Consider the following 13,542-nt stretch of genomic DNA (forward strand, 5'->3'; position numbering starts at 1 on the left):
AGAAAGAGGTGTGAGGGAAAAAGGAGCAGGAACACACAGCAACTGATGGTCCGCAGGAGATGGGGAGAAAGCCAAGAAACAGAAAAAGAGTGATGTAACTGTACAACATGGACATTTTTATTTTATTTTTTTAACCGCCTAAGCGTGTGAAACCTAACGACCTCGGAAAATCTGCAGCTTTACAGATATGTTCGTGTGAAATAAACACTCCAACCCAACAAGGCAATTCCAAGCTAAAAAATTAAGCTTGGTATTCTTATTTTCTCCTTAGGAGGGATAACACAATCCCTGCTACAACAGCTATATACACTACAACACTGTTGCTTTGTCATCGATCCATCAATTTCCCTGTTTGGTGAGATTAATACGACCAAACAAACAAACAAAAAAAACCACACAGCTTCGGGGGACTTATCTGTGTCTGAAAACTTCCAAGCCAAAACTACCAAACAACACGCTTTTAAAAAATGTTGTGGAAATGTGACTGAGTTAAATCATTCATAAAATCTGTTTCTGAGTTCAGACGCACTTTAACAGTGGCGACAGGAAGAGGCAGTACTTTCTTTCTTCCCCCGCCCCCCCCAAAAGGAGTTCAGTTGTGTAATTAAACTGCCACAAAAGCTCCATATGGCTCCTGAGTGCAGTGTCGAGGCTGTTGCTGAGTAATTAGGGGCTTGAGAAACCCCTTTAGCAAAGTGCAGCAGTGATTACATGCCTTAAGTGCTGCTACACACACCACAGCACATCCGCACTCTGGATCGGGACATTCACACAAGACGAGCTGTCTGAATGAGCACATGTGTGGATTTGTGAGTTCAAGTTCAATACAGTCTCCCTACTTTTTTTTTTTTTTTGCAAAAAGTGGTGGATCAGCCAAGATGTTCTTGGCATTTTATGTTTTTGGAGACTTTGGATTCATACTGAAACTATTAAGCTGATGTAGCTAGGCAATAAGTGAAGCTTTTCAACACCTGTTTAGCATTGTATAAATGACTCGAGTGATTACACACTCCTCTGTGGAGTGTAAAGTGCACCACCAAGAGCTTCTTTAAAAAGAAAATTCCGCACTGCGGCCAAAAGTATGCGGACATATAGGAGACCTATCCATCACCCCGTGTGTTTTTTGTTAGTCATCCCATTTTAAAGCCACGGCTGTTAATACGAACCTGCGTGCTGTTCTTGTGCATCTTCGCTCCTGTTTAAACAGCTCCACTCTTTTGGGGAAGGATTTCCACTGGATTTCGAAGCATGGCTGTGGGGATTTGCCCTGGGAGAATGGGTACTGAAGGCGGCCTAGAGCGCAGCTGGCGTTACACTTCATCTGTGGAGTTCTTCCACTCCAGGCTTCATAAAATTTACTTTGTCTAAGAGGCCACATTGCTTATTGACCAGCTTGAAGAGAATCAATATTTCAACGTGATCCGCAGGCAAGTGTCCACATACTTTTGAAGTATCTTCAAGCCATGAAGATTATAGCTTTGCTCAAGGGCACAACAATGGCAGTTTACTGAAATATGGTCTAAAAATACAATGGAAAGTGATTAACAGATGCTTAAAGAAAAAAAAATGTTCTGCATCTCTATGAAGCACAATATGGACAGGATCAGCAGTTCTGCGCTTTCTTAAACAGTTATGTACATTTCCCTCTCCTCTTTTTACACACTTAATGTTCTCTTTTCCTATTCTCTCTAACACTCCCACTCGCTGCTACCCCGAGAACTGAAGTGTCTGCCTACTGTCTCCAAATCTGCCATGTGTGTGTGTGTGTGTGAGCGAATTACATAAAGAGGAAACAGACTGAAAAGAACTTATTTGCACTCGGTCTTTGTAATTTCAAGCCTATTTTTTTTTAACTACGGCACAGAAACCAATGTCTGCTCATCGGAAGAGGACAAAATGCCAAACGCTGAAGAAAAAGCTTGGTTTGGTGTGGATGAACACACACAGTGGAGAACAACGGAAACCTGCGCTCTCAGTGCGGAAAACATCCGACGGAAATGAGCAACAGCAGCAACAGCAGCAGCAGCCTTGCCTGCCAAGAATCTTAGTATTGATCATTACCGAATCGAGAAGGAAGGGGGGGGGACAGAAAGCCGACGTGGGAAGCAGCATTGGCGGCTCTCGATTTTGCTGCTGCTGTTATGCTGTGCACAAAATCTGCTGTCTTGTGCAGGTTTTACTTAATTAGCCTTTAATGTGGGGAGCACACCTTTCAGGCATTATTAGATTATCATGCACGGTTGTCTTCAATAGGTGAGGAGATACTGGACAGACTCTGAATACACACTGTCATTCTGGTGAACTCAGCATTAGACCATTAAACACACAAAGATTAAGGAAGGAACAAAATGACTAAAACCCAGATGTTACACTACAAAAAAAACAATCAGTAAATAACCAGATGTTAGAGTAAAGTCACAGCTTCCACATTACAACCAATGTGGCAGAAGGGTAGCCGTGTGGAACTGACTGCCTCGGACACCTAAACGGTGACAGCAGAGTCACATGACTGTCTCTCTGTCACATGAAATCTCAGTCAATAACAAGGAATTTGTTTTAAAACAGCTACACAATGCTTTATTCTCATAAATTCAATGTTCAGCATCAAGAACCCACTTAATTCTTCTCTTTTTAAATTTTTTTAATTTTATTATGAACAAGGAAAGTCTTGGCTCACCTGCGGGCCCCTCCCTCCTCAAATGGTGGGATTATGACCACTTTAACAGTGACGGAAGTGCGCAGCAGATCGATCATCTGTTCGTGTGAGAGCGTCACAGCGGCGACCTTGCAGATCTCCACTAATCGACTGCCCTGCCGGAGACCCGCCTGCCAGGCGAAGCCGTACTCCTCTACTTCGGAGACGGTGCCGTCCAAGCGCACGTGGAAACCCAGCTGGCCCAGACCGTTCCGTCTCAGCGTCATGTCCACCGTCTCGCACCCGACCGTCAGCGCCTGAGGAAGAACGACGCTGGTGTTAGCACTTTTCATAGACGACTGTGACACTTTACATAGACTGATTCATGTAACAATTCAGGATTTCTGTTTCAGTCTGCATGAGGCTGTTGTTTATTAATGAATAATGCTGATGTGTGATCTAATCAACATTTAGACACCACTTAATCACACAGACTTAACAATAAGTCTGTTTTATGAAAATATGATTAGCTGAGTGAGCATGTATGTTTGTGTTAGTAAATTAAATTAAACCTGGTTTAATATCTATAATTAAACACAGTAAAAACAAATAACAGGGATTATAGCAAACGGAAATTTTTCACGGGTGAATCACAGATGAAGCCATAGTGTATTTATTTATGAAGCTCTCCAACCTCTGGCCACACCCATACTATAAACTTGAAATTCATCCAACACTGAGGCCCAAGCTGTAATATCGACCTGAAGCACGTCTTTGACACATTAACTACATCTAAAAACTTGGCTGAATGCATTAGTTAGTAACAAGAACAATTTGCATGTTATCCCTGTAATAGCAGGTCTATTATTTATAAATTATTTCATGCCGTTTAAAAAAAAAAATAATCAGCATGACCGTTTTATTAGTTTTATACTACAGATATTCAGCAATGGTGTCAATTTTTAATTTTTTAATGAAACCGCATTTCCTTTTATCCATTTACAGTTACACTTCTTGTTGTGGAATGTCTGCAAAACAAACAACTTCTTCCTGTTACCACCTAAGCTGCAGCAGACATAAACAGTCGTTCCTCTCTTTCTCTTGACGGGTAAAAATGCAGTTGAGTTACAGAGAAACTGGCAAGACCTGAAGTCCTACTTGTTTTGGAAAACTTACTAACTCTCACAAAGTATTAACTCCTTTTATCACCGTTACATAAACAATTCTTTACAGAAAATGTCACCATAGCAACAATTACACTTTATTGTAAAGTAAATTAAGTGCAGGAAAATTACTTTTCTGAGAATGAGGGGCGTTCAAGTCAAAATTGTGAATCAGAATAACTCGAGTGCAGTACGGTGATGAGACTCGACATTTAAGGTTGTAAGGCTGTACAGGGAGTTTTTCCTCTAAATGTGTACAGTATGTTCCACTTTGACATGAACGCCATTTGTAGTTTATTATGTCTTAGAACATGTACAGCGTCCACCATACAGGTCTCTGTGAATTTGCTGTTACGATAAAAACAAACAATAATATATCTCACAGTGCGTAATTTAAACCAGAAGTCACTAGGAGTATTTATGGCAATTTCTACTGTTATAGAAAATGAAACATCTTCTGACCAATCAGAGTAAAGAGCTGAACAGTGCTGCGGTACAGATAATTAAAGCGTAGTTACAATAGTATTCATTAATATTCGAGCTTCACCTTCACTATACACACACCCAAGCACGACATCATGACACATTTTATACTTTTTGTTAGCTTTTGTACCTTGAGCCTCTGAACCACCTCTCTGATGTCCTGGACTCCGCCCTCAGGCGCACGCAGCGCTACGTGGTCCCCTCGGCCATAGTACAACTTTAAATTCAACCTCTCGGCCGTCCAGCCGATCACGTCGGCGCAGAAGCAGTTGAACACCACCTGTTTTGTGGAGCAGTCAGCCAACACTACGTACTCCGTAGAAACGGCCAGCACGCATGGAAGCTCTGCTCCGCCTCCGCTGAAATCCTGCGCCACTACCCGCCAGGCCACCGCTCCGGCAGCACCAAGCTCCGCCCCCTGGCGTGCCCGTACTCTTTCCCGTCGCTTGGATGCTAGCGAGATGAGGTTATTGAGCTTGCCGCTTGTGTCCAGAGGAGTGCTGCTGGCGCAGTTCTCGGCCAGGTCTCGAAGGTAGCCCTGTCTGGTGCGAGCGGCCATGGTGTGGAACTTATCTGATTTGTGAGCAGCATTCTCAGCGTTGATGATCTTGGCCAAAAGAAAGGAACGGAACGAGGCGGGGTCACGGAAGGTCAAACCACTGGGAGGCAGCGGCGGCCCGAATGGAGGCACGTCCTTCATGCGCGTCACTGCAACGCTATAGGGATAAAAAGAGAGCGGGAGGATGGAGGCAGAGAAGAGAGAAGATGATCATCAGCCTTTCAAAGAAACACTGCTGAATTCTATTAGCATCTCTGGTGGTGAACTGACATGCAAAAAGAAAAAAAAAAAAAAAAGAGCTCTGCTATGTTAACATGTTGTATCCACAGCAACTGCTGTCAGGGCAGGGTTGCTATGGTAACTGGCAGCAGTGGTCTACAAGGAGAGGAAAGTGTACCTGTAGCAGGTGTTCTCTGAACAGGGGTTGTGAACGCGGACGATCACAAAGACATGCTGGAAGTGAGAGCGAATGTTCTGGGGTGTGAACGGCAGAGCGCCCGGCTCCTGGAAGATGATGGTCACTATATCGTTCCCTATATGCCTCTTTCTCAAAAGCTGGGGGGAGAGAGAGAGAGAGAGAGAGAGAGAGAGAGAGAGAGAGAATGAGAAGGACAAAAGGAGGGGAGAGGGAGGAAACAAAAACACAACTGTTCGGATGATGCAACTTGGAGACAATCTAAAATCTATGCACACACGAAGGAAACAGGAAGGAAGCAAAAAAGATGACGATTAACAAAGGAATAAAGAGAATAAGAGGATTTAATTCCAGACAGATACGCCGTCACATATGAACCCTGATGTTTGTGATGAGACTTGTCAAGATGCCAAAATGTTGGCATGCTAGTGTTTGAGCCAATGCAGGACCAATAGTGTGTGCATCTGTGTGCATGGGTCCTAAGAGTGCAGCACATACACGGCTTTTTCATTTCATGGCCTTGTTTTTTTTTTTTTTAAATCCCACGTTGACTGTAGGACATTAATCGGACTTATCCATCATTCTTTACTTCCTTGATGTTGATGGATGACGTACCCAGGACCAAGTGCCACCTTGTGGATATAAAATGTTTGTACAGTTAAACATGGGAGTGTTTCTGTGTGTATTCATTTGGTCTTATAGCACAAGAGAGGGAGCCTTGAGGGATTTGTGCATTATTCAGAGTGATTAACAGCCCATGGCGCGTATGTTTGTGTGTGTGCGTGTGTGTGTGTGAGTGTGTGTGTGAGTGACATGCCTCCAAGCTGAGATATCACGGAAGAGGCCGCCCACCTATTCACACTGTGGCACTGCAAGAGTATCAATTATATAAACCAGCTTCCACCCTGTGCACACAGTGACACAAATACAATGGCCTCAAGAAATATTGGCACCCTCCATCATAATAAGCATATACGATTGCTCTATAAATAACCATTAAACACAATATTTAAAAACTTGTACTCAAACTTCTCGTCGGGCATAAAGAAATAATGATTGTATCTTCTCCCTAAAATACATGCACCAAAATTACTCACACCTCTAATAATAATAATATTTCAAAGACATACAAGTTTATTATGCTCTCAGTAAAGAGCTTTCCTTAACTGTGTCCTGTTTCCCCTGGGCATTCACAAACATACACACCTGCATTATACACACATTTAATACTTTCAAAAACCCAGAACTTTCAATACAAAGCAGACAAATTTATTGTTGACCTGCACAAATCAGGTAATGAATAGATAGATAAATAAATAAATAAATAAATAGATAGATAGATAAATAAATGAGCTGTCAAAAATACCAGTAAGCACAATTAGAACCAGAACAAAAAGTTTCACAGGTCAGAAACAGATATTTGAATGAGATCCATAAGCACTCCCACACAGTGAGAGGGATGTATTCATGAGCATCAACAAGCACTCCCACACACTGAGAAGGATGGTGAAGAATTTAAAAGGTCTGGTGCTGAACGCCACATTCAAAACAACAATCTGTTATGAAAGTTATAAAATCCAGCAGCAAAGATTCTTCATTGGGGCTACGCTACAGTATATGTCAGATACGGTCGAAACCAAAATCTAACATTTTTGGTTACGCGCACCATGGATATATGATATTTGCTGATATAAGGAGACTGCATTAACAATTTATCATTAGAAACAGCTTTCAGCAGGAGAATAAGGCGACCAATACAGAAGTGGATAAAGTATCACAAGACCTATGCCTTCACCTATGAGTCTCATGATTTGAACAATAATCTAGAAAACCTACGGTATTGAAGAGAACCTGCACAAAACTCCTGAAATGCCCCATAAGTCCAGCATTAAAGAATTAATGTATATTTTTCAAGTTGTTTCCAGACCGTGAAGTATCTGAGGAAGAACAAATCCAATTAACTCTACTGTACATAAATAAGTGGAAAAATTTAACACTTTAAATGCCTTTAACCTGGTTAGACATTTCAGAAAGATACTCAATGCTCTACTTAAGAGGCATATTTTGGCTTGTTAAGAGTGCCAATAATATTAGACAGTTATGAAAAGTACATAAGACTTCTCCAATAATTTATTCTCTTGCCTTCTCTCTCACTCACTCACACACACACACACTCACTCTTGTTGTCTAAATCAGCTGAGCTAAGCATCTCGGCTGTTTGATGTGTCCGGAGAGACTAACAAGGCCTGAGGCTGCTCTCCAAGAGCACGGCCCCGAGGCATCCTTAACTCCCTCAGTCTCTTCCTCCTCTTCCCATGTGGCAGAACAAGAGAAAAACAGAAACAGACACGGACCGAAACACATGAGCAAGTCGGTAGATGAACACTGCCCTCTGCAGACCTCGGAAATCAGACATTAGACATACAGTACACCTAAAAATATCTCTTGTGTGTGCGCATGTGTGTATACCCTCAAAATAACTCAACACACAGCCATTAATGTCTGAACTGCGGGCAACAAAAGTGAGTACACCCCTAAATGAAAATGTTCAAACTGTGCCCAGTGTCAATATTTTGTGTGGCCACCATTATTTTCCAGCACTGCCTTAACTCTCTTAGGCATGGAGTTCACTAGAGCTTCACAGGCTGCCACGGGAATCCTCTTCCACTCCTCCTTGATCACGTCACGAAGCTGGTGGATGTTAGATACCTTGCGCTTCTCCACCTTCCGTTTGAGGATGCCCCACAGATGCTCAATAGGGTTTAGGTCTGGAGACATGCTTGGCCAGTCCAGCACCTTTACCCTCAGTTTCTTCGGCAAGGCAGTAGTTTTCTCGGAAATGTGTTTGGGGTCATTATCATGTTGGAATACCGCTCTACGGCCTAGTTTCCGAAGGCAGGGGATCATGCTCTTCTTCAGTATGGCACAGTACATGTTGGCATTCATGGTTCCCTCAATGAACTGTAGTTCCCCAGTGCCGGCAGCACTCATGCAGCCCCAAACCATGACACTCCCACCACCATGCTTGACAGTAGGCAAGACACATCTGTCTTTGTATTCCTCACCTGGTTGCCGCCACACACGCTTGACATCATCTGAACCAAATAAGTTTATCTTGGTCTCATCAGACCACAGGATGTGGTTCCAGTATTCCATGTCCTTAGTCTGCTTGTCTTTAGCAAACTGTTTGCAGGCTTTCTTGTGCACCATCTTTAGAAAAGACTTTCTTCTGGGACGACAGCCATGCAGACCAATTTGATGCAGTGTACGGCATATGGTTTGAGCACTGACAGGCTGGCTCCCCATCCCTTCAACCTCTGCAGCAATGCTGGCAGCACTCACACGTCTATTTTCAAAAGCCAACCTCTGGACATGACGCTGAGCACGTGCACTCAACTTCTTTGGTCTACCATGGTGGGGCCTGTTCTGAGTGGAACCTGTCCTTTTAAACCGCCGTATGGTCTTAGCCACTGTGTTGCAGCTCAGTTTCAGGGTGTTAGCATTCTTCTTATAGCCTAGGCCATCTTTGTGTAGAGCAATAGTTCTTACTTTCAGATCCTCACAGAATTCTTTGCCATGAGGTGCCATGTTAAACATCTAGTGACCAGTATGAGAGTGTGAGAGTGATAACACCAAATTTAACACACCTGCTCCCCAAGGACACCTGAGACCTGAGTAACACTAATGAGTGACATGACAACGAGAAGGGAAAAGGGCTAATTGGGCACAATTTGGGCATTTTCATTTAGGGGTGTACTCACTTTTGTTGCCAGCAGTTCAGACTTTAATGGCTGTGTGGTGAGTTATTTTGAGGGGACATCAACTTTACACCATTATACAAGCTGTACACTGATTACTTTACATTCTATTAGAGTTTCATATCTTTAGCGTTGTCCCTTGAAAAGATATAATAAAATATTTACAAAAATGTGAGGGGTGTACTCACTTTTGTGAGATACTGTACACACTATTTTACTGTGCAAAAGTCTTAGACACCATATTATATGCTGTACCATGTATCATGTCTGCAATATTATGTACAAAATCATTCAGTATTTCCGTATATAACTTAAAACTTAATAAATAAATAACATTACAGAAGAATATATGCATGGCTGTGAAGAAAAAATATATAGTACAAGACAGACCAGTTTTCAAAGGGAAACAAAAAAACCTAATGTACGCTCCTGGGATTTGCAAAGAAATAGAAAAGAGCGAGTATGACAGTTTTTTGTCTTCATCTGAAAACTGGCCATGCATATATTCTCCTGTAATGTTACTTAGTCATTCATTTTTAAGTTACATGTGAAAATACTGAATGATTTTGTACATAATTATGCAGACATGATAAACATATATAACAAAATTGGTACAGCATATAATAGTGCCTAAGACTTTTGCACAGTACTGTATATTTATGTTATTTATAATAATGTATTATTTACTTAGCAAAAATAAAGTCAAAAAGAAAGTTGCAGCCAGGTGCTGCTAATCATCACCCCTTGTTTAACTGATTATTAGCAGGTGTGCAGACCTCTATAAAAGCAGTAGATTTTGGCAGTTTGCTGGTCTCGAGCGCTCAGGTGTGTGTTAACACAATGCCAAGAGGGACAGAAATCAGCACTGGTCTTATCGAAGCAATTGTTGCTGCAGATCAATCGGATGAGGGTTATATAACCATCTACAAAAATTTAGAGTTCCAATGCCCCAAAACCTCAAAGAAGTAAAGCAATGTTGTAAAGAAGAATGTGAGAGACTGAGAAAGTCATGCAGGAAGCGATTGCTACAAGTAAGCGTTACTAAAGATGTAACAACTGTACAAGCTTTTAAAATATTTTTTCTCCTTTTGGCTTAATTTTTTCAATAAATAACAGTGGAAAAAAGTTTGTTGTTGTCGTCTGAGGTTCAACAATTTTAATTGTTTTTTTACACAAAAAAATTTTAATTAAATGAGGGTGCACTAACTTTTACACATAACTATCTTTCTCTAAATACAGTATATAGATTGTAAAAGAATGTATATACACGAGGGAAAAAAATTATGATGTATATTATATTAATATAATATTAACGATATTATAATATTATCAAGTATATTAATATGTAATGTATAGCAACAAATTTAGTATTAAAATATTTATACCATTTTTTTTTTTCTTGAAGTGTGTATAATTTTTTTGGCAGACTATATTGGTATATAAACACAAACACTTTATACAAGTGCTTGATCAATACAGCTTCTTGTACAGCAGATGGCGCATTCCATGTCGGATTATTGTCATGCAAACATGAAAAGTATTAAATCCTGGTGAGCCACGCCATGCCCTCATCCACATGAAGAGGAGAGAGAGAGAGACACACACACACACACACACACACACACACACACACACACACACACACACACACACACACACACAAAGAAACACACACAGAACGAGAGAAAATAGCAAGCGGAAAGAATGCAGAGTGAACAATGAGCCTTTACAAAACAAGTCCACAAACACAGAAACTGAAAGCAGACTGACAGAAATTTAGCCTGACTAAGTAACTGCATATCAGATAAAAAAAAAGAAAGAAAAAAACAAAACAAAATGTAGATGAGTATTTGTAAGAGAAAAGACTTTATAAGGAAGTTTAAGGAAGTGACAGAAAACCAAGGGCTGTCGGGACCTGTCGGCTTTCTGTGTGTGTGTGTGTGAGAGAGTGTGTGTGTGTGTGTGTGTGTGTGTGTGTGTGTGTGTGTGTGTGTGTGTGTGTGTGTTTTCTACCTGCTGGGGATTGTTGGGCATGTACGGAAGCATTGTGGAGACGTGAAACATGATCTCGTAGTCCTGGTAGGTAGTGTACAAGGAGTGTGTCCCGGTGGAGTCCGCTGTGCAAACACAACACACACACACATTGAGACAGCAAACAACATGGTGATTAAGGAATTCGAGGAATATGTGTTTTGTCATGACATTGTTAAGTTACACAATCTCATTTATATATATAAAATTGTTTTTTTTGACATTTTGTGTAACAGCAGGAACACCTAAACGCAGCAATTAAACAACTGCTTTATTTAGTGAGAAATGATGTACTGTAATCCTGCAATGTAAGATATAATGTATATAATGTATATAATATTTACATATATAATATTCGCCTACGCTGAACTTTTGCTTAGGTTTATAGATCAGGGTAACTCACACCACTGTAACTCAACCTCACTGATAAAGTTGGTGTGGCGTTACTCAAGAACTGGACGTTGTCTGAAGCACATACCTCCAGAAAACAACAACAACAATAAAAAACAAAACAAAGAAAAACACAATTCCCATGTATTTCAAATTATAGTTTCATTTTTTTAATGCATTTATTCTATTACAATATGGTTTCTATAGTAATAGCCTGTTTACAGGAACTTGTACGGCAAATGCTACACATAATTAAGACTACAAAGTAAGGAGCGTTCATGCCAAACCAGGACCAAATTGTATTTGGTTTTGTAATTTTGTTTAGTTGTTTATTTTAAATTTGTTATTTTGTTTTCGGTTTTGTTATTTGGGTTTGCACTTCTCGGCCACCGTAGTCCACTTTTGATAAAGAAAGGTTTAAGTTTAACTTGACTCAGTAAAACAATGAGAGGAATGCATTCGTGTAGCAGGGGATTATACAGAAAAAATAAAGGTAGTTTTTACTCTCATAACTGTGTTCTGTTGCTCTGCACAATCAAAAGTCCGGGTTTCACTTAAATTATACACAAAAAAAAAAGTAAAAAGCCTTGCTGTTTCACAAAGAGATCATATTAAAGAAAAATTTTAACATTAATAAAATGAGTCTCATAGGATCCACTTACTCTTGGTATCTAGCTGGGCAGCGTACTTGTCAAAGCCCTTTAAACACACTGTGTCCCCCAGCAGCTCCAGGAAGTTGGTGAAGGCTGGTGTGGCCTCCTCGTTGTTGTACATCTCCTCCTCTGTGCTCTGGTCTGCTCGACACAGCAAGATGCCCACCTTGTGCTTCTGGCTCAGCTAAAATTTAACAAAGATTCTGTAAATGAACTTAAATCCTCATCTGTTTTTATCTTATCTGAGAGCTGTCTCTATGAACCGCAGGTTTATAATTTCAACACAATTATAAACCTTCAAAAAAACATTTATATACAGTACAGACAAAAAGTCCTGAGCCAACCCTCAAACTTTCAAAAAGCCGGACTTTGTAAGAATTTTAATGTGCTTTTGAGGAATAGCTCTCCAGGCTTGTTACCCTGTGCCTAAGCAGTTTCCGAGGAATGTTTTTTGTTTGTTAAGCGACACAGAGATCTGTGAATAATTCAAGCATAAAAAACATCTAACTTGATAATCAGGCTGGTGATTAGTATACTGGCGATGGTGCAAACGAGAGGGGAAAAGTGCTGAGTTTGTTACATAAACAACCATTTGTATCAAAAACTGTATCATTATGTACTTTAGGTACTCATGAGGTGCCTGTATCATTAGGCACTTTGCAGCCTGTCACAGTAAAACATTTGTTCCCACTTATTTATTTTAATCTTCATCATTTAATGTGAAAAAAATGAGGGGTGGTTTAAGACTTTTGTATAGCACATACTAAAAATCTGGGTTTTATGGCTTTTTATAAGGCATACTTAGTTACAATAACTTTTATTAATCTATACAGTGTAATCTCGGATTGCAAGTCACCCGGTCTGCAAGCATTCCGCAAGACAAGCAATTAAAAAAAAAAAAAAAAAAGTTTGTATTTCTTTAGGTTTTATACAAACTTTTCTGTCTGTTTGACTTGTCCAGCCAGGTTACGTCTCAGCATCTAGCGGAGACGTACTTGCTCAATGTTAACAAACACCTGTACCACAAGATACTAATTAGCAAAGCTAAATTTAATATTTTTACTAGGATTACTGAATATTTTTTACAGCTGAAATAACAGCGCTGAAGTGGTATAAGTGAATTTTAACGCGCTTGAGTCATTTTAAGACAAAACTTTATCTGATCTACTTTTTGGGTAAACAAGATACTTAACCTTACAAAAATTTTATTTCTTTGTATTAATAAGTTAGGCAGAGAGTTCTGCCGTACAACCTGAAATAATAAGATCACTGACTATATTAACCTTTTAACTATTTTCCACCGACGTTCGGTACTAATAAACATTACACCACATATGTATATTCTCCTTCTTCTGTTTTTTTTTCTTTTTTTTTTTAACCACAGTAAAGTCCACCTGTTCTCTATTGACATGTAAGGCTGTGGGTCATGACTTCCCAACAGTGTGGATCAAAGTA

General features: G+C 40.2%; 1 protein-coding gene across 4 annotated transcripts in view; it reads right to left on the bottom strand.

Annotated features, from left to right (window-relative positions):
* sipa1l3 (signal-induced proliferation-associated 1 like 3) overlaps positions 1–13,542 on the bottom strand; it is a 95,623-nt gene that overhangs the window by 18,773 nt on the left and 63,308 nt on the right. For all 4 annotated transcript variants that reach the window (XM_053500199.1, XM_053500198.1, XM_053500201.1 and 1 more), the window contains exons 6-10: positions 12,097–12,271; positions 11,027–11,130; positions 5,238–5,395; positions 4,412–4,997; positions 2,678–2,952 (exon numbers count right to left, since the gene is read on the bottom strand). In XM_053500199.1, coding sequence (XP_053356174.1) covers positions 2,678–2,952; positions 4,412–4,997; positions 5,238–5,395; positions 11,027–11,130; positions 12,097–12,271 — 1,298 coding nt within the window. The remainder of the gene's footprint in view (positions 1–2,677; positions 2,953–4,411; positions 4,998–5,237; positions 5,396–11,026; positions 11,131–12,096; positions 12,272–13,542) is intronic.

Source organism: Clarias gariepinus, chromosome 7, assembly GCF_024256425.1.
Source record: "Clarias gariepinus isolate MV-2021 ecotype Netherlands chromosome 7, CGAR_prim_01v2, whole genome shotgun sequence".
Taxonomy (NCBI): domain Eukaryota; kingdom Metazoa; phylum Chordata; class Actinopteri; order Siluriformes; family Clariidae; genus Clarias; species Clarias gariepinus.